General features: G+C 33.2%; 4 protein-coding genes and 1 long non-coding RNA gene across 8 annotated transcripts; 2 read left to right on the top strand and 3 right to left on the bottom strand.

Moving 5' to 3' along the window:
• Window positions 1-5464: 5464 nt before the first annotated feature.
• On the bottom strand, window positions 5465-9393 carry LOC123908722. Of its 3 annotated transcripts, XR_006809670.1 has the most exons (9): window positions 8987-9393; window positions 8836-8876; window positions 8474-8568; window positions 8148-8155; window positions 7377-7425; window positions 7005-7115; window positions 6337-6411; window positions 6001-6229; window positions 5465-5735 (listed from the first exon to the last, which is right to left on the bottom strand). It is a non-coding gene; the product is annotated as an uncharacterized LOC123908722 (long non-coding RNA). The 3 variants fall into 3 exon arrangements; XR_006809671.1 differs by lacking the exon at window positions 7005-7115 and having other exon boundaries at window positions 8836-8916; window positions 8987-9392; XR_006809669.1 differs by lacking the exon at window positions 7005-7115 and having other exon boundaries at window positions 8987-9389.
• Window positions 9394-9575: 182 nt separating this feature from the next.
• LOC123905271 (protein MAIN-LIKE 1-like) lies at window positions 9576-12584 on the top strand. Its single transcript, XM_045954886.1, has 5 exons — window positions 9576-9615; window positions 9830-10059; window positions 10385-11062; window positions 11332-12042; window positions 12516-12584. The coding sequence occupies exons 1-5, from the start codon at window positions 9576-9578 to the stop codon at window positions 12582-12584; spliced, it is 1728 nt and encodes a 575-aa protein (XP_045810842.1).
• A 116-nt stretch (window positions 12585-12700) lies between these two features.
• Window positions 12701-15474, bottom strand: LOC123905272. Its single transcript, XM_045954887.1, has 4 exons — window positions 14342-15474; window positions 13473-14155; window positions 13150-13377; window positions 12701-12999 (listed from the first exon to the last, which is right to left on the bottom strand). The coding sequence occupies exons 1-4, from the start codon at window positions 15472-15474 to the stop codon at window positions 12701-12703; spliced, it is 2343 nt and encodes a 780-aa protein (XP_045810843.1).
• Window positions 15475-16487: 1013 nt separating this feature from the next.
• Window positions 16488-22651, top strand: LOC123908717 (cryptochrome-1). 2 transcript variants are annotated; one of them, XM_045959435.1, is made up of 5 exons: window positions 16488-17271; window positions 18008-18226; window positions 19400-20106; window positions 20648-21450; window positions 22297-22651. In XM_045959435.1, the coding sequence occupies exons 1-5, from the start codon at window positions 16959-16961 to the stop codon at window positions 22298-22300; spliced, it is 2046 nt and encodes a 681-aa protein (XP_045815391.1). In that variant the 5' UTR covers window positions 16488-16958; the 3' UTR covers window positions 22301-22651. The 2 variants fall into 2 exon arrangements, with proteins under 2 accessions (XP_045815391.1, XP_045815392.1); XM_045959436.1 differs by lacking the exon at window positions 22297-22651 and having other exon boundaries at window positions 16557-17271; window positions 20648-21454.
• Window positions 22652-22991: 340 nt separating this feature from the next.
• On the bottom strand, window positions 22992-25647 carry LOC123905274 (nodulin-26-like). Its single transcript, XM_045954888.1, has 5 exons — window positions 25534-25647; window positions 24511-24729; window positions 23929-24135; window positions 23660-23721; window positions 22992-23417 (listed from the first exon to the last, which is right to left on the bottom strand). The coding sequence occupies exons 1-5, from the start codon at window positions 25645-25647 to the stop codon at window positions 23237-23239; spliced, it is 783 nt and encodes a 260-aa protein (XP_045810844.1). The 3' UTR covers window positions 22992-23236.
• Window positions 25648-27535: the final 1888 nt, after the last annotated feature.

Here is a 27535-nt window from a genome sequence, read left to right on the forward strand (position 1 = left end):
AGAGATGGAAACAGTGGTCTGCAAAACCATCTTAGTTGTTATTATTTTTTAATTATTTTGATGTGTTGGCAAATTTTGGTTGGTTGGGACCAAAAAAATTTCTTTGTCATAAGACCATGGAAGAATCTCTTTTGTATATAGAAAAAAGAGGAAGAAATTGTGAATGAGAAATATGGCCATCTAAGCGCAGAACCGTAAGTAAAATGATAGTCGGTACTGGAATGTTTGGCTTTGACTAAAACCTTACCAATTATCTCTTGATTTTTCTCATCCTCTCTCTATTATATTTTTCTTCTACAAATTGTGTTCTTGATTTTATTTTATTTTTTTCTATTTTAATTTCATTTTACTTTAAAAATAAAATGGTTGCATTTTCTTAATTGTTTTTGCGCGTTTTCAATTCCACGATCACAGGTTATATTATTTATTTGTCAAGGGAGGAATCGAGGTTTTATGTCTTTATTAGAAAAATACAATTTTATGTCTCTTCATCAAAACTAGAATTAATTTTTCAATTTTATGCCCTTAATTTTGCTTAATTTTAATGTCTCTTCTATTCATAATATTAATTTCATACTTATTTATTGTCAATCCACAACACACATGTAAAAACAATAATTGAGAAACTCACATCTTTTTTTTTTTTGAATACTCACATCATATTCTTAACATTAATCATAATGACATTATTTACAAACAAAAAACATGTCTAGAGATTTTAACTTATGTACTTTTGTTTGGTTTTTGTTTTTAGATTTAACTTGGTTCGTGTGGTTGATGAATATTGATGAATGGACAAAGAGCAATATTGATCAATTGATGAAGTCAATGCATCTAAATTTTGGTTCGTGTGGTTGATGAATATTGATGAAGTCAATATTGATCAATTAAAAGTGCAATTAGGAATGCGTTGCAAACTCTTCAAATTAATTGAATAGATATCATATTCACACATTTTATGTGAAAGAACACTTTTTAATATGATCTTCACTATTTTGTCATTGTTAGCTTTTAGTATAATCTTCACTATTTTGTTTTTTCATTTTTTTTTGTTCATTTGAAATTGGTTAGAAGAGGAATAAAATTTATACATGTATTACAACTATTCATCCTAATCAACAGATTATTGGATTGATGTTCTGCATTTATGAATTTTGACAATTGATTTATTTTGTATAATTGATATATATATATATAGGGGTTTTCTAACTTAGACCCTAGTTAGGTCTAAGTTAGCAAGGTGCACCTTTTCAATTGGACCAAAATACCCATTCTTTTTAATTAATTAACCAAAATACCCATTAGTAGACGCAGATCCAGTGTCGCGCGCGTACCGAAGGACCATGGTTACAGACCGTTGATTTCCATCAGACAGCCAAGATCTGATCTCAGCAAGACTGTCTGATCAATCAGACAGCCCAGATCATCCTGATCCATCAGATTCCAGCGCCTGCGCCACACTGGATTACAACCTGGAGAGAGAAAAATTTGCTTTTTAAAAGTAGGACACGTGTCACACAATGGTTGGCTGGGCGTGATTTTTGTTCATTTAATACTTTGAACTCAATTATTTCGTTGTAAATTAATTTTTTATTTTTTTATTTTTATACCAAAATTCATAATTTTTTTTTGTCTACAAATAGAGACTTGGTTCGTTTGATTTGGACACCAAAAAAAAAACGCAATTTTTCACTACCTTAATCTCATTTTTTGTCTACTAAATACGTTACTTGTGTGTTGTAATTTAACACGCACCACTCAACCAACTCACTGAAACCATTATACCAGGAAAATAGTAGATAATATTCTGGAACTTTTGGTATATTTTATGAAATTTTTGGAGACCTGAAACTATTTTTAGTTAATTAAATGAGATAAAACGGTAATTAAAAACTAATGTTTGCTTCTGAAACCATTTTACTGGTAGAATGGTTGCACATAGTTGTATTCTGAAACCATTTTACTGGTAGAATGGTTTCAATGAGTAATTTATTAACTATGTTTGCTTCTGAAACCATTTATCTGGTACAATGGTTTCAGAGAGTTGTAATCTGAAACCATTTTGCTGGTAGAATGGTTTCAGTAAGTTGATTATTAGTTATTTGCTTCTGAAACCATTTAGCTTGTAGAATGGTTGCACATAGTTGTATTCTGAAACCATTTTACTGGTAGAATGGTTTCAGTGAGTAATTTATTAATTGTGTTTGCTTCTGAAACCATTTATCTGGTACAATGGTTTCAGAGAGTTGTAATCTGAAACCATTTTGCTGGTAGAATGGTTTCAGTGAGTTGATGTAAGGTAGTGAAAAATGAGATTAAGGTAGTGAAAAATTGGGTTTTTTTTTCTGTGTCCAAATCAAACGAACCAAGTCTCTATTTGTAGAGAAAAAAAAATTATGAATTTTGGTATAAAAAAAATAAATAAAAAATTAATTTACAACGAAATAATTGAGTTCAAAGTATTAAATGGAAAAAAATCACGCCCAGCCAATCAGACAGCGACACGTGTCCTGCTTTTAAAAAGTAGATTCTTCTCTCTCCAGGCTGTAATCCAGTGTGGTGCACGCGCTGGAATCTGATGGATTCGGATGATCTGGGCTGTCTGATTGATCAGACAGTCTTGATGAGATCAGATCTTGGCTGTCTGATGGAAATCAACGGCCTGTAACCATGGTACTGCGGTACGCGCGCGACACTGGATCCTCGTCCATTGATGGTAATTTGGTTAATTAATTAAAAAGAATGGGTATTTTGGTCCAATTGAAAAGGTGCACCTTGCTAACTTAGACCCAACTAGGTCTAAGTTAGCAGCCCCCTATATATATAGGGGTTTTCTAACTTAGACCCTAGTTAGGTCTAAGTTAGCAAGGTGCACCTTTTCAATTGGACCAAAATACTCATTCTTTTAATTTTTGAAAGAATAGAGCAACAGGGGCATTTCTGTAATTTTACCAACCATATACACGCGCCCCACCTTTTGAAACCATTAATAGACGCGGATCCAGTGTCGCGCGCGTACCGAAGGACCATGGTTACAGACCGTTGATTTCCATCAGACAGCCAAGATCTGATCTCATCAAGACTGTCTGATCAATCAGACAGCCCAGATCATCCTGATCCATCAGATTCCAGCGCCTGCGACACACTGGATTACAACCTGGAGAGAGAAACATTTGCTTTTTAAAAGTAGGACACGTGTCACAAAATGGTTGGCTGGACGTGATTTTTGTTCATTTAATACTTTGAACTCAATTATTTCGTTGTAAATTAATTTTTTATTTTTTTATTTTTATACCAAAATTCATAATTTTTTTTTGTCTACAAATAGAGACTTGGTTCGTTTGATTTGGACACCGAAAAAAAAAACGCAATTTTTCACTACCTTAATCTCATTTTTTGTCTACTAAATACGTTACTTGTGTGTTGTAATTTAACACGCACCACTCAACCAACTCACTGAAACCATTATAACAGGAAAATAGTAGATAATATTCTGGAACTTTTGGTATATTTTATGAAATTTTTGGAGACCTGAAACTATTTTTAGTTAATTAAATGAGATAAAACGGTAATTAAAAACTAATGTTTGCTTCTGAAACCATTTTACTGGTAGAATGGTTGCACATAGTTGTATTCTGAAACCATTTTACTGGTAGAATGGTTTCAATGAGTAATTTATTAATTGTGTTTGCTTCTGAAACCATTTATCTGGTACAATGGTTTCAGAGAGTTGTAATCTGAAACCATTTTGCTGGTAGAATGGTTTCAGTAAGTTGATTATTAGTTATTTGCTTCTGAAACCATTTAGCTTGTAGAATGGTTGCACATAGTTGTATTCTGAAACCATTTTACTGGTAGAATGGTTTCAGTGAGTAATTTATTAATTGTGTTTGCTTCTGAAACCATTTATCTGGTACAATGGTTTCAGAGAGTTGTAATCTGAAACCATTTTGCTGGTAGAATGATTTCAGTAAGTTGATTATTAGTTATTTGCTTCTGAAACCATTTAGCTTGTAGAATGGTTTCAGAGATTTGTACTCTGAAACCATTTTCCTGGTAGAATGGTTTCAGTGAGTTGATGTAAGGTAGTGAAAAATGAGATTAAGGTAGTGAAAAATTGGGTTTTTTTTTCTGTGTCCAAATCAAACGAACCAAGTCTCTATTTGTAGAGAAAAAAAAATTATGAATTTTGGTATAAAAATAAAAAAATAAAAAATTAATTTACAATGAAATAATTGAGTTTAAAGTATTAAATGAAAAAAAATTAACGCAGCCAATCATATGCTGACACGTGGCCTTTCTTTTTTAAAAGGTTTCTCTCTCCGCGTGTGGCCTTCACTCACGCGCGCCTGTCGGCGCGTGTGATGCACGCGCTTGGATTTTGTGCAATCACACGCTGCCACGTGTCCTGGGGGTGGGAAAAGAAGGTGGGGGCGCGTGTACTGTTGGGTAAATTACAGAAATGCCCCTGTTGCTCTATTCTTTCAAAAATTAAAAAAATTGGTATTTTTGTCCAACTGAAAAGGTGCACCTTGCTAACTTAGACCCAACTGGGTCTAAGTTAGCAGCCCCCATATATATATATATGAAAAATTGTGAATAATCTCTTACATTTAATTCAAGATTTTTATGTGATTTAATATGTTATTTTCCAAAAGCCAACCATTCATAAAAAAATTTAAAAATAGATGTATGAAAATTTAGAATAATCTTCGACATAAATGAGGATAATAGAAATGTGTATCACACAAACGGGCATGTTGGCCGCTAGTAATTATAATTATAAACCACACATAATTGAGCCATAGCTCTTCCGTGCATTCCATAAAAAAAAAAAAAACAAACTCTTTTGTGCATATCAAACATTTTTTTCACAATAATTTCTAAATTTTAAAAATCCAAAATATATATAAACTATGCTGCAAGCCTGCAACGAAATAGAGAATTATAATATGAAATCAAAATAAATGAATATAAAAATGGAAACAAAGAAATTAACCCAACGTAAAAAAAACACATATTATATATCTTCGTTTGTCTGTATGATACTAGTTCTAGTGCCCGTGCTGACCATCTTGTTGTAATTTCATACAACAAATATAGGTATTGTCAAAATGTTATAGTAAACAAATATATACTTTAATATAAAACTCGTTGGGCAATTAAGATTTCAGTATTCGTGCTAACGCACAAGAAACATCAACTTTTATAGTAATTTTGTACATAATTTTCAATTTGCAAATGGTATATAAATTTGTGATAAAACAAAATAGATAGTATATTACATGTAAACACGTTATATTAAGAGAATATAAACAACTTGATGACAATTAAGATTTCAAAATCCGTTAAATTTGCCTAATATTACACAATTTTTGTAAGCCTCTCATGTTTTTTAGAGACGGATTAAGAAATTATCCTAAAAATAGTGTAAACAAAGTATAACTATAAAGGAATGCTCGGGTGCCATAAAGTTTCAACACTTAAGATTTAAATAGTGTAAACAAAGTATAATTATAGATGAATGCTTGGGTGCCATAAAGTTTTAACACTTAAGATTTATTTGTACAACTTAGAATCACACAATGCATTAACAAAATTAAGGGAAAACAAAAACAATCGAAAACAACTAATGCATTAATAAATTTTCCCATCCATTGCATTGCTACAAGATCCTCCTCCCTCTTCTTTTATCAAATAACCTATGTTTAGCTCAACTTCATACATCATATAGTCTGCAAATACAATTGGTTGCCATAATTAGAAGATTATAATTTGACATGAGAATTGAGAAGAAAGTAAGAAATACGATTTGACTATAATTCGATAAAAGACACTATTTCAACACATTTAGCACACATTGTGTTGCAATCCAAATTTGAAACTATAGTGTGATCAAGAACCAAGCATATAAAAATTGTCAGATATTTAGTACAGTTAATTTCAAATTGCCAAATACTTCTCTATTGAAAAACATTTTCTTATTGAAGTTTGTTATACCTTCCCAGGTTGCACTGATAGCTTATGCATCCCCATCATGTGCATATTGAATGAATTAGTTGGGCAAAATACATGAGTGAAATATTTCAATCTTAATACTTCTCTTGAGCAACTTTAATGGCAGATCCATATCTTCTTGGTACGTGGGGAATGATCTCTTAGTAACACTTTCAGTTGGTGATTTCTCATCACCACTCAAAACAGCTTCACCAAACTTTGGCATCAAATACTAAAAAGTAAAACTCTTAATAATCAATATGAGTAGTAACACTAAACTGCAGAATTTGGTTTCAAGTAAGTAAATATTTATTTTGCATAAAAATACTGAAAATGTACCTCTTTAATAACTGCAGAATGCTCACCAACTTTGTCTTTCAGCTTTTGAATTGGGGAAGAGAGACAAACAATATCCTATACAAAAAAGAGAGAACAGATTTGTGAGATTAAAGATATTTAGAGAATAGTCATAGATAATGCAAAAAGTGATCATCTGACTTTAACAGAAAAAAGTGAGATTAAAGTTATTTAGAGAACAGTTTAAATGAATAAGATAAGTGTTCATGTGAGATTTTAGAAACCAGTTTTGTGAAAACATGTTCAATAATAGACAAGACAAAATTGAAAAAGGTAAAAACTTTGTTATAACATGTGAAAGGACATCAGAAGATCCTGCCAACATAGGTTGTTTGCCTTTGTCCATGAAGGAACTCAATGAAGCATTTTCCTAATCTATTATACTTGCATTGCATCTCTAATAGTGTTTGTTGGTTTTGCTTAAGAACATAGAGATCAATTAAAAGAAGATCAATTAATTGAAAATATCAAAAGAGAAAGTATTTTTGTTGGCTTTGCTTAAGAACATGGAACTATTAGAGTATAAGTAATCTATGAAAAGTTTCTCCAAAAAAACAGAGTATTAAAATCAAAAGGCAGCCTAAAACATGTTGAACTCATAGAATTAGATTGCAAGTTAAATACCAAAAACATCATAGCCATAGTCATACCTACCAACATTGAACTCAGTAGCAATAGTCAAGGCCATTTTTTTCTAAAGTTTTTAGCAAGTTTATAGCCAGAATGATGAAGAAGACACCATTTTTATAAATACCTGAAAGCTGGTGATGTAAAAGCTAACAAATAATCAGTATTCACTAATTGCATACAAATGATGGTTTAGAAAAGCACAAAAAATAAGACCACAAAGCCATCAATTTTTCATAGAGACGTTTTCTCAAACACTTTGAGTGCTCTTACTTTCACAATCAAATGAGAGTTTTCAAATACAATCAAAGCTAGGTAAATGAAAAGAAAAATGAAATATGGAAATGAACATTGAAGAAATTGCAGAAGTATAGTAAATAGCTATGAAAATATACCTTTAAACTCCATTTCTCTTAACAGCAGCAACAAAACCAAGAGGAAAACCTGGAAGTACAAAAAAGTAACAGAAAAATGCAAAAATTAGAAATAAAAATTGAAATAAAAAAAACAAATTAAGAAAAACTATAAAATAGTGCGAAAAGAGATCGAGACCTGTAGACAGGAGATTGAAAAAAATGAGGGATTTCAAAAAGGGAAGAAAAATGGAGCTCATCAAGCTTTGGAGTATAGAGAGAGAGATGAGAGTTTGAAATTTGAAATTGAGAATTGGTTTTTGAAAGTGGCTGAATGTGTACTTCATATCCATTATATGCATAATTGTTTTTGTCCAACACAGATGATAATTTGTCCTATGGTTAAGATTTTGTTACTGTTTGACTCCTTTTTTTGGTCTGACGGTCAGATTTTGGTTGTTTTGCACATGAGTGAAAGTGACGGGTCCTCCTTATTAGCTTCAGCCCTCCAAAAGGGAAATTCAAACATTTGAATTTTACTTCCAATTCAAGCAATCAAATTGGCAAAGACAAAAGTCGCTCTTTTATTTTCTTCAAAAGTTTGATGGCTTTGTGGTAATTAATGCATTCAAGTAAAAACCATATTTTAAAAAATGAGATTATTTTGAAAAGTCCTAAACTACACAACAAAGCCTTTCTTTTATAGACTAATAATCATTTAGTTCTAATGACATATACAACTATACAATGTAACACATTAAAAAACTCTAATTAAAACCTTAAATCAAAATAATACATAGTAAATAAGCTTACCTAATATACTGATCATGAGGCATGTAAAGTTCATTGAGAGGATCGAAGTAGCCAAATGGTATACAAAAGCAAAAGAAAAATTGAAGTTAGAGTTTGGAAGAGAAAAAACAAAAAAAGAATGCTAAGAAAGCTAATAGACCTAGTTTATCCTCATTAACCATGTCATTATCTTTTTGTTTGCTACTTCATTGTCATTGCTAACTTATTAGAAGAATTAACCATGTCATTATCTTTTTGTTTGCTATTTCCCTGTCATTGCTAACTTGTTAGAAGAAAGTATTGGAGAATGTTAAGTAAATTGTACAACAATAAGAAATAACACTTACATAGCTGAATAACACTTTTCCATTGGTATGAAGATGCCTCGGACATGGTAAGCAAAAGTCTGAAGCTATTCCCTTGTCAGAACCACGTATAGCTTCTGCCGAAATAAGAATTAGAAAATTGAGGATTAAAAGAAAGAAACTCAAATTAATTTTTACCAGAAAAGAAGTCACAAACAAAAACACAGACTTGCAGCAACATAATATATACTACATATTGCTCAACTCATCTAAAAATATACATGTGCATAGATGACAATTTTTCATCAATGAAGAATTGAACAAAAGCCTTGAAATAGCAATTTGTCTTTAAAACTGAAAACGAAAAAGAATCAAAGAAAAATTTAATTGCAAAGAGAAACTACCTAGAAAAGAAATTTTCACCTAGCTTCCTTCCAATTTTTTCCTGTTGTGGATGAACAAAACAGAGAGAAAGAGAACAATAACTGAGAAAAAAAATAGAAATCAAGCGAGAATAAAAGCAAGAAAGTGAAAATTATTTTCTATCTCTCTCACCTGACTGTGTTGCGATTCCTCCGCTAGGTTTTGAGGAATGAAAATTTTACCTCCTCGTGAGAGTATCTGCAAAACCACATAGAAAGAAAGATTAGAAAAATAGGGATTAAAAACAGGTTGAAGCAAATTAAGGATTTCGAAAAGAAATTGAAGAAAGAAGAAGGAATGGTGAAATTAGTATCTGAGTTTTTGTTTCAGGCGAGAGGATCGTTGTCGGCGGTTGTTTGCGGAGAGGAAGAAAGAAGAAGGAATGGTGAGATGATAACGGTGAGGATGGGACGGTGGTGAGATGGTGAGGATGGGACGGTGGTGAGATGGTGATTTTTGTGTGAAATGGTGGTGGTGAAGGGAGGATGAGATATGGAGAGGAAGGAGAAAGAACACGTTAATGTTGTTCCGCTGAAAAAAAAAATTTCTACCCCAACACAAATTTTTTAACGACGAAAATGCCCTCCTATATAAAGTAAAACTGTAAAAAAAAATTCATTTTCCACTCACATCTCAAAAAAGTGTTCCGGTGTTGTGAAAGAGGAAATTGAGAGAGTAAATACGAATAACAAACTGGAACTCTTTTTTCAAGTGTTCCGGTATGAATATTCATACCGGAACACTTTCGTTTAAGTATTCCGGTATGAATATTCATACCGGAACACCTTTTTTCAAGTGTTCCGGTATGAATTCATACCGGAACACTTGAAAAAAAGTGTTCCGGTATTAAAATTTCTCATCTGTTTCGCTTGTTAATATTTGCATACCGGAATACTCAAACCCAAGTGTTCCGGTATGCATTTTTAAACTGTATTTGCATTTTTTTATTAATGAATGTTGTTTTTTTTTTATCAGTGGCGCGTATCAGAGGACGCGATGGTAGAATTAGGCGTTCCGAAGATCTCGGACATGAAGAGTTTCTACGGCGCCAGGCGGAGGAGCAGCAGGAGGACGAGCTTGTGTCGGAGGTGCCACCTGTGGTGCAACATGTGGTGCAGCCTGTGGTGTGGCCTGGAGGACCGATTAATACTAGTCTTCTGACACGGTATCATGAGCACGTTGCTCGTCATGTATGGTTTAGCGAGGTAATCAATTTTTATTTATAGTTTTAGTTAAAGTTCAATGAAATGTATAGCAGTAGGATGTATCTTATGATCAATGTCTGGGGAAAGAATCTCAGGTCAAAAATTATGAAAAAATTCACTTAATGTTTTGGTAACACTCGTAACCTGGTATTATTTATAAATAGCTATTGCATTTGTTTTGTTCACTTACTTGCTGTCTTATTGCATTTGTTTTGTTTTGTTCACTTAATTACTACATTATTCTCTGGTTTCTGTCACCCATAATATGACCAAAAAAGTTGTAATTGTGATAAACTTATTTACAATCCTTTGTCATATAACGTAGGAACGTCATGGACCAAGAATTGAATTAAAGATAGCATCTCTCGGTGGCAAACTGGCCGAATGGGTTCCTGATCAACATCCACGATATGTTGAAGGTTGGATGACTACATCTGGGTTGAGTCCACTTGAGCGGACCAGTTTGAACAAGGTCGATCCGAATCTTATATCCGCATTTGTTGAGAGATGGCACCCTGAGACATCGTCATTTCACATGTCATTCGGTGAAATGACAATTACACTGGATGATGTTGCTTGTTTGTTGCATATTCCGATTAGGGGTGACTTTTACACACCGTCATCGTTCACAGAGGAAGAAGTTGTGGCACTTGCAACTGATTTGTTGGGTGTCAATCTTCAGTATGCGGCCAGAGAGACAAGAAAGCAGCGAGGTGGATATTTTTCTCAACAATGGCTATTTGATAACTACATAAGGCAGTGTGAAATTAAGAATTATGATTGTGCTGCTAGGTCGTATTTGTTGTTGTTGGTCGGCTGTACCATTTGCACTGACAAGAGTTTTACACGCGTGGATGCAAAATATCTACCGATGTTTAGGGTTTTGTCTACATGTGGTAGATTTGCTTGGGGTGCTATTGCGTTGGTTGAATTATATGATACCTTGAATGATGCTTCTATCTTTACCACAAAGGGGCTCGCTGGGTATGCGTCACTTTTACAGGTATTTAATATCCTTTAAATTTGATGCATTTTCTCAAAAAACAACAAACTTATTTTCAAATTATATGATATATTTTTTTTCAAATTATACAATTACTGGTTCTAATCATTTTACTGAAACTGTTATCAATTTATCGAAAGACTAACATGATAAGAATCTAAACAACATGAGTATGTTATGTGTGTTGCTGCTATATGTAACTGTCTGTAAAAAGTGATGCATTATTATTTTTCAGCTTATTGAAATAATGAAAATTTTGGTTGTAACAGTGTTGGATTCACGAGTATTTCCCTACCCTTGGAAGGCGGGCTGAGTCTGGTCTTGACTGTGATATTCCTGGTGCGAGTTTACCACGAGCTAGGCGGTGGAGGTATAGGCAAGGGAATGTGAAGCTTCCTGCTTATCGACCAGTACTGGATGCATTGACCCCGGATGACGTGATATGGCGTCCGTTTCAAAATCATAGAGCTGCACTTCCTTTTGACCTGGTGAGTATGTATAGTGGATATCTGTGTGGCTGCACTGTAGTTCGTTACTTGCCTGAGAGATGTATTAGGCGGTTTGGCTACGTTCAGTATATACCACCACCACCACCTCCAGCTCCTGCCATTGATGTTATTGATAGTGACCGGATCGGTTATGACATCGCTGTTGATCGGATCGTTCAGCCGACACGTCCAGCGACATATGCTGCTGAGGCTGCAGCTGATTACTTGTCGTGGTACTATACGGTATCACATCCTATAGTATGTCGCCCTGTTGATGGACCACATGGAGCACAGCCAGTTCCACAGTATATGGCAGCACAAGATGATCCGATAGAAGCAGATGCACAAGCTCCAGCAGAAGATGACCTCCAACGCGAACGAAGATGGAGAGGTATGATTGGTTCCGCGTTGGAGAGGTTTGTGTCGCGGTTAGATGTCGGCAGAGATGAAGAGGGATTTGAAGATCTTTTTTTTGCACTGGATGTGGCTCATGTGAACATCCATGACTATTTTTTTTTTCCGTGTTGTTGTATTATTAATTTGGATGTCGAATGAATTTATACTCTATTATCTGTTAGTAATCTCATTGCTATATGATTAGACCATCTCTAATTGGCATGTTTGCTAGAGTTTTCTGCTAAAAAATTTGATGTGATTGTTTGAAATTGTTTAATTAAATAGAGGTTTGAAATCGGTCTTGTGTCTATTATTTGATTATTGAATAATGAGTAATTTGAACAATAGATATTCAGTAAGAATCTAGCATCTAGCATCCAATTCCATATAATTATGTATATGACAACTTTAGGTGCAAATTCAAATATTATTATTAAAACTGATTTAAGGTTTCACAGAACAAAAACAACAACAAGGTTTCAATGTCTTCCTAGTACTGTGGCAGTTTTCAAATTATTGTCTTTGTCTACTGTTACAAAACCTACACGCTTGCATTTTAATGGTTGTAGCATCTAGCATTCACTCAGAAGCAAGCATCTAGCATACAACAGCAGCAGAGTGCAGCCAAACTGCGATAAAAAAAATATAAGTAATATTCCTTTCAAATTGTGATATATCCATCATACATTCACATGCTTGTCCCTAGATTACTTGAAAATAAGTAATATTTAAATGTTTGACATAAAATTAAAAATTAATCAACAGACATAACACCACTAGGAGGTTTCACCGGAGGATTTAGAAGTTGCCAATATTGTAGGCGTCCGTTTAAGTTTGACATCCAAGATGTTGCCTCATGTGAACGAAATTTCTTCCAATCAGCTGTAACTTCAGGCAACGGAAATCCCTTTGACATGTTTACCGGCACCCAATGATTTCCACTGACAAAACCGAAACAAAAAAACCTTGCTGAAGAGGAATATGAAGTCATCATGGGAAAGAAGGTCTGACTAGGTTTACCCAACGTGACTAAAATAACATTATACCTATTTGCTACCAAGTAACCCATTGCAGGTACAGTGAACCATCTATTTGCTACCAGCGAATCTCTAACGCCCTGTAAACCTTGTCTGAATAATTTCTCATACAAACTGTTATTATTTGTCAGCTCTTCATGTAACTCTCAGCGGACGATGGGCCAACCTTCCTCTGTGTAACCAAGTAAATATGCAACAGCTCTAAAACCACAATTTCCATCTCCTAACACTTCAATAATGTCAACAATATGTGGATGTATATGATCAGGAAATTGCCCCAGATACTTCTGAGATGTCAATTTTTTAGACATCTGTGATAGTTGCTTTTGAGATGGTTGAGATTGTTGCTCCTGAGATGGCTGAGATAGTTGTGTACGCAACCTCTTTGATGTACCTTGATTTATGTAGAAAAAAATAAGTTGAATATATAAAAAATAAGAAATAAAAATATAAACAATAACTATATTATAAAAAAAATAAATTAGTCACCTTGTGAATCACCATATTCTCTTTCAACATGTTCAAAGTATGATGGATCACGGTACACATCATAACCCTTTGGTGCTTTGCCTTTATCTTTGTTCTTCACTCCTCCTCTGGTTTTTATTTTTTCAGGTGGTGGACACAATGAACTTGAGGCTGGATAAGCAAGTTCAAACACTTTACTCTTCAACGCTCTTTTACCAACAATATCAAGTGACCGAAATCGAGTCCATATTGCCTCCATTGCATTACTCATGTCCAACTCATATCCATCCTCTATGTCATCCTCCAATGGTTCTTCCATAGTTAATTTCTTCCAGTGACCGTGAACTGAATCTAATGGTATTGGTACACCGCTGGTTGTATATCCACTCAATTCACAAGCACAAGGTAACTCACATGTTGACCTAAGTTTGCAACCACACAAGTTTTTATCTGTTCCAACAATGTCAATTCTCTTCATCTCATCAGAAATTAGTGTCATAGCGGCCCTGGAGACAAAATTTCTCAAATATTGAAAAAATTGACTGATGTGTGTCTTCTCTGCATAGTAAAAACTCTTTTGAAAAGACTTCTTAATTTTGTCAACTTCTAGTCTTATGTTGTCATTCATGCCTTTCAAAGACTTGCATAAGTCTCCTTTGCTGTGTTCCAACATTTGCTTCAGTTTCCAGTGTGCAGACTCAACTCTAAAAATCAAATTGCAAACAATAGTCAATTAAACGCCAAAAAAAGAAAAATATAATTACAATTTAAAAAAAAAATTATACCTATTAGTCGTTGTGTTTCCTAAATGCATCACTCGATTGGTCCATGCTTCAACAAATTGTTCTTTGTGAGGGGCCAACTAGGTGTTATTGACATATTCGACAAACTTGCTTGAATTAACACATGCTTGCTGAAACGCATTCAACCGCTGCTGATATTCCACCTCATCCGGACTTTCAACAACATCTCTCCACAAATTTTTCACCTTCTGTCGCATATCCTTAGGTATATGCACGGTGCATCTCGCATTCACATTTTTGATTATGTGCCACGTACAAAGCATGTTAGTAGTATGTGGAAATATATCTTTAATTGCATTCATCAAAGCAAACTCCCTATCAGTCAAAATTACTCTAGGAAATATATCTTGCTTAGTAATCAATTCCTTCAACTTACCTAACGCCCAATGATAATTATCCGTCTTCTCAGATTCCATGTAAGCAAATCCAACAGCAAATGCCATGTTAGTTGACGTTATGCCAGTAATTTCAAGCAGTGGCTGTCTATATTTATTAGTTTTGTATGTGCGATCCATAACCAAAACAATGGGAAACAAGTTCAACAACTTGATTGAATCTGGATGCGCCCAAAAGATATCACTCAAAACATCGGAGCCATCATCTTTTCTTCTATTCCAGCTGACATATTTTGCATCATCTAACAACTGCAGCAAGTGTTGCAGCTCTGTTCTGGAGCCTCTTTCCTGTATTTGCATCATGTGTCTTTTCCTATATACAAGTGTGGCATCAACAACAGACTCTGGATTTTGATCTTTCAAATCTAAAACAATGTGTCTTGGTGCTACTTTACGCTTTGTCAAATCTTGAACACGTTTGTTTTCATCAGTGGTTAAACGTGCCTTGCGAGGATGACCATGATATTGGTCAGGTAGCCCGTGGTTGTGAACTCCATGAATAACCTGAACTTTCCATCCTGAACCACCTGTTGAAGGTGCAGCTCTAATATTAAATGGACAATTACATTTTTTCGATGCAGTTGTCGTAGAACTTTCTGAAGAGTCATACTTTCCACCTTTATCACAACCTAAAACCAACTTGTCATTTCTACCTCTTATTCCGTTCTTTTTATCTGATCGAGTAATGATAATACTGACTTTGTTGGCATCTCCAACATCTCGAGCCCATGTGAGAACAACATCCGGTGTAGCAAATTTTTGATCAGTTGTAAAAACATCTATAGTATCTACTAATATTTGACTTGTATTGCCGATTTGAGCCATATCTGTTTAAAAAAAAAATAAAGAAAAATAAAATTAATAAAACTACTATACCGGAACACTTGTAATGTACCGGAACAGTTTTTACAACTTGTTCAACATACCGGAACACGCCTGTAACTACCGGAACACTTTTTTTGTATACCGGAACACTTTGTTGTATACCGGAACACTTTTTTGTATACCGAAATACTTTGAAAAGTGTTCTGGTATACAACACAACACGTTTATGTATACCGGAACGCTTTGTTATATACCGGAACACCTTTTGTATACCGGAACACTTAAAAAAGTGTTCCGGTATGCCACACAACCGTTTCTGGAAAATTGTAATACCGGAACGATTTTGAAAAGTGTTCCGGTAATAAACTGGAAATTTAACAAACCGGAACACTTTGAAAAAGAGTTGCGGTAAATTTAACAAACCTGGAAAAAAAAAAAAAGTACCGGAACACTGGGTGATGGGTGTAAACAGTCTACCAAAAAAGTTACAAACTAACAAAGTGAAAAATAATAAAATATATTTAAATTTGATAAGAGTAGAATGAGAATATTGGAAAAAATGTTGGGGTAGATAGAAGATTGTTGGGGTAGAAATTTTTTTTTCTGTTCTGCTGCATATAGTGGACTCTTTTGTGCTTGACTTGGGCTTGGGCCTAATTTATTTTTTGTTGGTTCGTGGAAAGAGGGAGAAATTTGAATTTTGAATTTTCTTCCATGTCAATCAACTAAGTTGGCACCAAAGCTAACTATGGCAAAGAAATAATATTTTGTAACGATGATTTAGCAACAATGTGGTTAGAGGTGGACAAATAAGCAAACTTGCTCAAACATGAGTTTGAGTTTGAGTTTGAGTTTAAAAAATTTATGGATAATCTATACGATATAAACTTTCAATTCAACGGTAAATTCGTAAAATTCATATTCGGTAGATCATTTATCCACGGTGACCACTTGTGAAGGTGGTCCACCGTAACATTAGTCTATATAAGCTACTATAGCTTATGTATCCATCATTTTGTTGATTCTCCATTATGTGTCACTTGGTATATAATAAAAGAAGAAACTAGAGACGTGGATGTGATTTGTTTTGTTTTTATGCATATAGGATATGATAGGATAATAGCAAAAATTGAAAAATCTACACAGCATAAAAAAGTTGTGGCTGCAATTTCTTTGTCAATTTCATTGTATCCCCCACTCAACCAATCCTCTCTCTCTCTCCTTGGACCCTGTCTCACTGTCCCTATTTTCTTGTTTGCAACTTGAGTGAAAAAAGAAAAGAACCAAAATTAGATTTCTTTGCAAAAACAAAACCACCCCAAAAGAATGCTATATTTTTGGAGAAAGATAATTTATTAAAGTTTTCATTTTTTATTTTACTTCACCTCTTTATGGCCTAAAATCTCTCTTAGTATAGAAAACAAGAAAAAGGGTTGCAAAATAATAAACCTTTTTTGTTTTTGTTTTTGTGTGTTTTTGTGGAGATGTCAAGTGGTGGATGTAGCATAGTATGGTTCAGAAGAGATCTGAGGGTTGAAGATAACCCTGCACTTGCTGCAGGTGTTAGAGCAGGAGCTGTGGTTGGTGTTTTTATATGGGCACCTGAAGAAGAAGGTCAATATTATCCTGGTAGAGTTTCAAGATGGTGGCTTAAAAATAGTTTGTCTCATCTTGATTCATCTTTGAGAAATCTTGGTACTCCTCTTGTTACTAAAAGATCAACTGATAGTGTTTCTTCTTTACTTGAAGTTGTCAAGTCCACTGGAGCCACTCAAATCTTTTTCAACCATTTATATGGTTAGTGTTTTATTTTTATATTTATTTATTTCTTTATTCTTATCCTATCTCAAATCAATTTTTTAATTTATTTTATATATGCTATTGCATGATTCTGTTTTTGCTTGTTCAATTTCTTTTCTATGATTGTTGTCATGCTTGCTTTGTTTTGTTCTGTATTATACCTTTTGATGTCTCAAATATGATAATGATTAAACCTTCAATATAGTACCTACACCAACATTCTCTCTCCTACTTTCTCCCTAAACTTTACCAATATAATAATCAGTCCTTAAATTATTATTAATCCGTCAATTTAAGTCCTCAATTGCATTAAATATAGGTGAGAGGATGATAGTTCAGGATTTACTTTAGTAGATTAATAATAGTTTATGGACTACTTATTATATTTTCGGAGTCCAGAACCAAATAGTAGATAGAGTGATAGTTTATGATACCAAGTTTTTATTGCTAGGTTTCATTGCTTAGTAACATAGACAAAGCCATTTTATACTACAAAATCGCTGGTTTTACCAATTCGAGTTGTTAGTTACCATTATTAATTGGTAATTAACTGTATAATCTTTCTTTGATTATAATTTCTTCTTTTTTCTTATCAGTTTGTGATGCTTATGTCTCTTATAATTTCATATTTTCATTCATATAAGCTGCTATATAATTTATCAATTTGTGATTATATTTAAATTGTTATTTTACTGGTTGGGAAACCATTAAAATGTAAATTTCTATGTTACAGATCCATTGTCACTTGTGAGGGATCATAGAGCAAAGGAAATTCTAACAGCACATGGCATTACCGTACGTTCTTTCAACTCGGATTTATTGTATGAACCATGGGATGTGAATGATGAACATGGACAACCATTCACAACTTTTGATGCTTTTTGGGAAAGATGCCTTAGCATGCCTTATGACCCACAAGCACCTCTTCTCCCACCTAAAAGAATTATTTCAGGTTTACTTTGTTCCTCTCCTTTTTTAGCCTCACTTTAATTTCAACATTTTTTTTTCATAATAGTTGTTATTTGATTGTTTGCCAGCTACATAAGTCACTTAAAACTTGTGGTTCTTGTTTGGATTCGGGAATAATGAACAAACTATCCATATTGAGAAAGGACTAGATGCTTTAAATCTGTTAAAAGTTGCTTTTGTTACACAGCAAAAAGATGCAAAGGTATAAGGAAAATTCCTTGGTGGACCACTTTGGATCGATACTTGAAAATTATCTGAAACTTTAACGATGTCTGAGACTGTGAATTAATCAGTGCCAGTTCAACAAAAATAAGAAAAAATGAATATCTTTCTCAATACACAACTCATACTCATTTTTGTTATATTTTTGTCAAACCAGCACTGATCATGTATTTGTCTCATGAGTTTCTACTTTTGGATGATAACATCAGTCATTGTTGGTGTCATAAAAGATTTTCAAGTACCTATTGAAGTGGTCTATGTAGGAGCCACCAAAGTATAGTCACATTATTTAACAAGATAGAATTGATTTTAAATGCAGTTACTAATTTATAAATCATTGTGCCTAATTAACTATTAGTCCCTTTCCAATGTATATATAGATGGTCAACAAATATGTTAGTCAGTTGTATAACATATAGTGTTTCACAGTAAAAATTGGGCTAGTCTGCAAAACTTTTGTATTTCATTAATTTCAGAGTATACCCCTATTTTTCATTGTGTAAATACCATTGCAAACCTACATTTGGATCCAAAGAAACTCCGCAGATATTTTGAGTCTAAATGTATGTTTACAGTTTTACAATTGTAAACCGTACAAGTGTACAACATATATTTTTAGTTCTTTGATTATGTAAAGTGTCATTAATTTCAATGAGTGCAACAGACTTCTGATTTAGGGACTAATTTCATGACACTTGCATAATTGGTGGAATAGTTCAATACAAAAATATGTGAAAGACAAAGGTTATACTTTATATTATTAAATATTAAGTAAATAAATTGATTACAAAAATTTCAAGGACCAAAATATTTGCTTAAATACTTTGTAGTTGGTACTTTCCTTTTTTCTTTGTTATATTGTCATGTTTGATGAACCATCTAACATTTTTTACTATAATTTGCATACTGTTAAACATTTCTTTCCATGTTTCAGGTGATGTGTCAAGGTGTCCTTCTGATACATTGGTGTTTGAAGATGAATCAGAGAAAGCAAGCAACGCACTTCTAGCTCGAGCGTGGTCACCAGGATGGAGTAACGCAAACAAGGCATTAACAACATTTATAAACGGTCCATTGATTGAATACTCAAAGAATCGCAGGAAAGCAGACAGTGCCACAACCTCATTTCTCTCTCCGCATTTGCATTTCGGAGAAGTTAGTGTCAAGAAAGTGTTCCATCTTGTCAGAATTAAGCAAGTCTTTTGGGCAAACGAAGGAAACCAAGCCGGCGAAGAAAGTGTTAACTTGTTTCTCAAGTCAATTGGTCTTAGAGAGTATTCAAGGTACATTAGTTTCAACCACCCTTATAGTCATGAAAGGCCTCTACTTGGACATCTGAAGTTTTTCCCTTGGGTGGTGAATGAAGGATATTTTAAGGCATGGAGACAAGGAAGGACAGGTTACCCTTTGGTGGATGCTGGAATGAGAGAGTTGTGGGCTACCGGTTGGCTTCACGATCGAATACGTGTTGTGGTTTCGAGTTTCTTTGTGAAGGTTTTGCAGCTTCCTTGGAGATGGGGGATGAAATATTTTTGGGATACCCTTTTGGATGCTGATCTTGAGAGTGATGCTCTTGGTTGGCAGTATATATCTGGTACTCTACCTGATGGTCGCGAATTTGACAGAATTGATAATCCACAGGTGCAATTGCTTCTGTCTATAATCTAGCTTTGTATTGACCTTTTTAGATGTTTGATCGTCTGTTTGAAATTTTTTATTTACTTACTAGGAAAAGGAAAACCACATCAGAAGTTGCATTATTCTGTTGCTTCTATAAACACTTATTTGGTTTCTGAGTGACATAAAACGCGACCATTTTTGGATAGACAACTTAATTAAGTGCGTTCATAGAATAAGCGCTTATCATATAAGTATGTATGAACTATTTCTGTAGCAAAATATAATATATAATAAAACTGTTTACATATAAGCTATAAGCTGTTTCCATAAGCTCTCCGGAAGAGCTTATACAAATAAGCTAAAAATAGCTTATGAACATTTCGAAAAATCCCTCAAACATTCTCACAAATTCTTTTTTCAGTAGATAAGTTCAAATAAGTCAATATAGACAGGCTGAAGTGTTTCTAGTTTCATCCCTATTTTCTTATATTGTCAGGTATTTTGAATACTTAATGATATATGTCTACTGATAGATGCAATCAATTTCCTATTTGATTTTCAGTTTGAGGGATACAAATGTGATCCAAATGGAGAATATGTGCGACGCTGGCTACCTGAACTTGCAAGATTACCAACCGAATGGATACATCATCCATGGAATGCACCAGAATCAGTACTCCAAGCTGCAGGTATTGAACTTGGATCAAATTACCCTCTTCCAATTGTGGAAATAGATGCAGCAACAGTGAGACTGGAAGAAGCACTTATACAAATGTGGCGACTAGAAGCTGCTTCAAGAACTGCAGCAGAAAACGGAACTGAAGAAGGTCTTGGTGACTCATCTGAATCAGCTCCTATTGCTTTTCCTCAAGACATACAAATGGAAGAAAGACCTGAACCTGTTAGGAACAATCCACTTCATGGTACTCGGCGCTACCAGGATCAAATGGTACCAAGTATGACTTCATCTAGGGTGAGAGTCGAAGAGGAAGAAACTTCTTCAGTTCGAAACTCGGCAGGAGACAGCAGAGCTGAAGTGCCAACAAATGCAAATGCACAGCAAAATGCAAGAGAGGCGGTGAACCAAGGAGTGTTGCACAATGCAAATAGAAACACTAGACAAAGGCATAATAATACAACTACATTTTGGCTGAGAAATGCAGCTGAGGATTCAACAGCAGAATCTTCAAGTAGTACTAGGAGAGAAAGAGATGGAGGTGTAGTTCCGGAGTGGTCACCACCGACTTCTAACTTCTCAGATCAATTTGTAGATGATGAAAATGGTATAGGCGCCACTTCACCTTACTTGCAGAGGCATCCGCAATCTCACCAATTGATGAGTTGGACACGGCTACCTCAAACTGGGTGAGATTTCTCAAAAGAACTGAAAACAATAGATAAATAAATTCAAATTGTTTTCATATAAGCTATAAGCTGTTTTCATAAGTTATCCCGAAGAGCTTATGGAAATAATCTAAAAACAGCTTATAAACATGTCATTTGTTTTTTTCATAAGCTCTCTTAAACAGTCTCACAACAAATGCTTATGCCTGCAAATAAATTCATATAAGCTAATCCAAATGAGCCTTGATAACAATTATGTACTTTATTATACTTATGCTAAACAATTTTATTACAAGTTACAAGGTCCTATATGTGTGGATTCCATAACATAGTAAATTGACCTTTTGTCAATAGACATGTTTGCATAGAAAATCATGACGTTGTCTAATCTATGTAATGGATGCAACTCAATGGGAAAATTCTACTTTGGTTGTCTTGTCCTACCTCTGTTAAGTTTTCTTAGGTGTCTTAACGACGTGTTTGAGATGGGGAGAGAAGCTGATGACTAGTCTTTCCTTTGTTTAAAAGTTCTATAAAATTCAAGGGGTCCACCAACCTCTTTTCTTAGGTGCATATCAGAGGCACCCTACAAAAGATTTCCTTTTCAAACAAATATTAGTTGTTAGTAAATTCGTATTCATCCGGTGCCATTCATCTCATCAAGTGAGCATATCTTCAAAATAGGGTATGCTGGCCCTTTTATTTTCTTCCTCTCAAACCGACCCTTTTATTTCGCTTATCTCTGTTAAGTCCCAAAGAAAGCCCAAATGAACGTTTGAAAATGTTTCCAATAAAAAGTTATGATCTTCTTGTCTTTTGTTCTTACCTTACTTACTGCCATTAATCATTCTGTTTTTCTCACTGCAGATGATTCACATATATAACATGCAGACTTGAAGCAGGGGATGTGGAAAATGCAATCTCACCAAGTGGGATGGAGAACATTGTTTTGTGGCAGTACATGTGCTCATTTTATGCCTCTTATACAAACATTGACGAATGATTAACTGACGATATCCGATGTTTTTGGAAATTTCAGTTCATTTGGGGCAGTTTCATATCTGCATTCTCTTTTGCTTCTTGTACAAAATGTGTAGCAGTCCTATTGTAAAGTATATATTTTGTGTAGTGATCAGGGAGAAACACCAACTTTTGAATCTTTGCTTCACTGTTAAACTCGGGTTTGTTCTTATGATGATTTAAGGCAGGTATATTTCTTTCATGATCCCTCCTTAATTACATTTTCTGAGTTACTTTTGTTTTATGAATGTGTCTAAACACCACATTTATAAATAATATGTTATGTTATATACAAACATAAGTCGTATATTTCTTCGTTGACATTTAATTGATACTAGTTCAAAGATGATGAAGTTATATCGACGAACTTATTAAAGTCATTACATGTTCACCTGTCGACAACTTACTGTGCTTACCTGCTTAATGTTGACTATGGGTTCATATTCACTATCCTTCCTTGGATTAATCAATCCGTCCATAAAATGCCATGTGGCTCACTTTATTATTATATTTAAAAAAGAAACTAAACTCATATAAGTGCTAACAAAAACTATGACTAGAGTTATTATTTATGGAAATAAGCATATTTTATTATAGTCTTCAATTCATAAAAGTATTCCTAGTCCTCACTGTGTACTTCATAACTGCTATTAATCTATTATGCTTTAGAAAATTAGAACCACATGGAACTAGAACTACTGCATAGAAATTTTGTTTCCAGTTACAGATTATAGATCCTCAAAGATCTTGATCAGTTGATGGATGGGAAAGTTAAATGATTATGATTTCACACATGAGATTGTTCTGGTTGAGCTGGTTTTGTAACTCTTAGGAAAGTATAAAGCACACTTGCAAAGACTGCTCCAATAATTGGACCTATGATATAAACCCAAATATTTTTGTAATTGCCTGATACTATGGCAGGGCCCAAACTCCTTCCTGGATTCATCGATGCTCCGGTTATAGGCCTGCGAAAAAAATTGTTGGGTTTATTTTTCATCGGTTGCATATTTGACATAGAAGCTATCGTTATAGAACGTGAATATTCCCTCCGATGTTAAACATAAGTAAAAAGGTACATTTATTTGGTTTATATTTGGATCAAATATATGTATCTTTTTGCTTAGATTTAAGTCACTGAGTACAAAAATTACATACACTAAGGAGAATCATATAATAAAATGAATGACCATAGACATAGAGGCTATACCCGACAATGATAATATTAATCAGAACTGAAAGGCCTATTGCAACTCCAGCAAGTTCTTTGCTCTGCTTCAACATGGCACCAAATTAGTTCCTTTATCAAGCACTACTAGTATTACAAAATTCTTAAGAAAAAAAAAGCTACACATTTTTTCTCCTTTAGCCTTTAAAAATGTATGAATAGCATGTAAGATAGACAAAGAGTATGATATGAATTAAATATACATAAATGAGGTTATTATGAAGAATAATTTTGGTTGTAGTAATTAGTACCCCTCTGTGATCAGTGGCAACACCACAAATAGTTAGCATGAGTATGAAAGTGATTATGGATTCCCACACCAATGCCTCAAGATCAGAAGTTGAATTTGAGTATCGAGTCAATGTTACTCCAATTGACACCTTTTCATGATACAACACTTTGAGGGTGAGCGTGGCCATTGTAGCACCCATCAACTGACACACCAAATAAACAGGCACCTACAAAATAATAGGTAAGAGGGAAAAAAAATTAGAGCCTTTACAAGAAAATATTGAATTACCAAAAGAAATTAGTGTTGGTATAAAAAAAATACAATTTGTTTAAGATTTTGGTGAATAAGACGAATTTCAAAAAAAAAATTCTTCAATAGATTTTTTTTTTTTTTTTGACAAATTCTTCAATAGATCTAACTAGTAATACATTCATTGCAAATGATCTAAATCCGACAAATTGATCTCATTCATTTGTTGTTTTGATCTAGACAAATAAATGAGTTTATAATTTTTTTTATATAATTCGAAATTTCTAATGACTTAGCAGCATATTGGGCTTTAAATGTGTCAAAGAGTATTCAAATCGAACATGTAACTTACAAGTTTCAATTGAATTTTTCGGACAACGGCTAAGGAAATTGTGACAGCAGGATTGAAATGACCACCAGAGACGTGACCAACCGAATATATAGCGACGGTTAGAGCTAAGCCTGAAACAATTGCTATGCCAACTACAGTGATTTGTAACCTCTCGTTGACAAGAGCGGCTCCACAACCAGCAAATATAAGAATGTATGTTCCCACCAATTCAGCAATAGCCTACACTAGAAAAATTGGAGTTAGAAAATTCACATTAGTTCGGCCATGAGCTATTAATTAACACTCCTGGTTCCAGGTAAAGAGGGCCCGCTAATCAGAATTCGGTCGTGAGGTAATTAAAGTCTGGCCAAAACTATTTTTACTAGAAATTGAACTCGGGTTTCTTCCGAACAATTACGTCATGCACATTTAAAAATTAACAAGATTTAACTGGTTCCTAGAATTGGAACAATAATAAACATATGGTACATCATGAATATATATATATATATATATATATATATATATATATATATATATATATATATATATATATATATATAGGAGAGATCAAATTACACCGGTGTAACATTTGAGTAATGTTACACCGCTCAATTACGCTTTAACGAATACAAATTTTACAAAATCCACCGTTGGATTGAAAGTTTATATCGTATAGATCATCCATTTTGAATTGTATAAAAATCTAAAATCGTTTGATATGTTTTTGAGATAGATCAAGATTAACGGTATTCAATAAAAACGCATAAACTATTACTGATTAGTCTCCTCAGTATAAGGTGTGCCAAAAAAGATTACAAAAATTTACAAAAACGTCAATCGAAGAAACAACATGAATAACAGAGTAAGTCGATGTCTAAACAAGTAAACACGCTCAACTTCCAACTATAACAGTTTAAAGAAGAAAAAAAATGAATATATTAACCAACCATTATTCTCTTCATTTATAGAGTAGTTAATTATATATTATCTTTTATAAAATGAGAAATTTTAGGGGAAAAATAAAATAAAATTATATATTACCTTTTGGATGCTAGATGGAGAGTGTTGAGCTTCATAGGTTATATTTTTAGTTTGTTTAGCATATAATTCAAGCTTAGGTGATGATTCAACATTAATTGAGTGTGAATCAGTCATGTTATAGGTTTAATGCTAAACCGTTGCTGAAAGTATAGCTCGTGTTTCGTATTCTTATATACGGAAAGCAGGGGTCTCTTGTAAACTTGTAATTAATAAATGTACTATTTTCATAGTGAATTAAAATATCAATCGAGTTATAAAAAAGAAGTGTGACATAACCATATTTTTATAACTTAAATTTGACTTTTGTGCACTTATGTACAACAATTAAAAATTACTTCTGTTTGAGAAGACAAATGACATAGCTTATGGTTTATAAGCTCATTTGGTTAAAAGGCTCTCTTTGGTACATTCCTACAACAATATAAGTCGTTTTGACTATATTACATAAAGTACGGAATGTAATTAAGTTTGTATGGAAAAGAGAAATTATGAGTTAGTTTACAAATTTTATTTCATTAATGATGTGGAAAAAATAAATTGAAAAAATAGAAAGTAATAAATAATTAAGTGTATAATAAGAAAAATAACATTAAATGTTTTATTGGTAATATACAGTTATTTATAATTTGGTACAATTTTTTTTTTCTGAAAGTGACTTATAATTTGGTACGGAGGGGAGTAACAATTTTTCAAAAAAAACTTATAGCTTATTTTACTAGCTTATAGCTTATTTTTCAAACGTTGTTTCAAGTAAGCATCTTACTTGGAAAAATTTAAATATTAAGGCTATGTTTGGGAAGACACATAAGCTATGTTATAGCTTATAACTTATAAGGTCATTTGGTTAAAAAAAAACTTTGTATGGTAACAATTTTTCAAAAAGAACTTATAGCTTATTTTATTACCTTATAATTTATTTTTCAAACGTTATTTTAAGTAGGTTATAGCTTATATTTCAATCGAATACACATCAGCTAGCCATCACACTTCAAATTGAAAATGTCCCTAATATCAATGTCCAACATGTGTTGCTATTCAATGCGACATGAACATATATACATATATACTACGTTCAATTACTTACTCCCTTCGGTCATTATTATAAGAAAAAAAATCACTTTTTAAGTTCATTGGAAAACGGATATATGTGGCCTATATTATAGACTAGATACATCAATTTTTCAATGAACTTAAAAAGTGGTTTTTTTGTTTATAATAGTGATCGGAGGAAGTATACTCTTTTAAAGGAATCTTGAATGCCTATAAATCACTGTTTATTACTCCCCTCAATCCATACCAAATTATAAGTCGCTTTGAGAAAAAAAAAATACTATAAGCCGCTTTACATTATCATGAAGAATTTAATGGTATTTTTCCTATTATACTCTTAACTGGAGTATTTATTACTCTATTTTCTTTTAATTTTTCAATTTATTTTTTTCATACCTTAAATGAAAGACAATTTTGTAAACCAACTCATAAATTATCTTTTTCATACAACATTAATTATATTTTTTTTTAATATGCTTAAAAATGCCAAAGTAACTTATATTGTGGTACTCTCAACAACAACAACAAAAACTTATATTGTGGTACGAATGAAGTAATAGTCTAAAATTATGGCAGTAAATTTTAATGAAAAATTTGTTTATTCCAAATACATTAAAAGTTGAAATAGTTAACTTTTTCCAAAAATTCATTTATTTATTTGAAATATGTTTTATAATGTTTTTAAACACTCGTTATCGTTGAGTCGTGCGAGATCCGAGAGTCATCACATTAGACTTTCAATAATTAACTAAATGAGTTTGACTCTATTTTAACCAAAAACCTTAAAAATATAGTATAATTTATGGATCCTTTTATTTATATAATGTTCAATGCCGCCCATCAAAAAATATAATGTTCAATATCTATTTTTTCATCTAATATGAGAGAACAAAACTATATAGATCTTTGTAAGGTGAAACAAAGTAAAGTGAAACAAAATTGGCCCTAATTT

Source organism: Trifolium pratense, linkage group LG2, assembly GCF_020283565.1.
Source record: "Trifolium pratense cultivar HEN17-A07 linkage group LG2, ARS_RC_1.1, whole genome shotgun sequence".
NCBI lineage: Eukaryota > Viridiplantae > Streptophyta > Magnoliopsida > Fabales > Fabaceae > Trifolium > Trifolium pratense.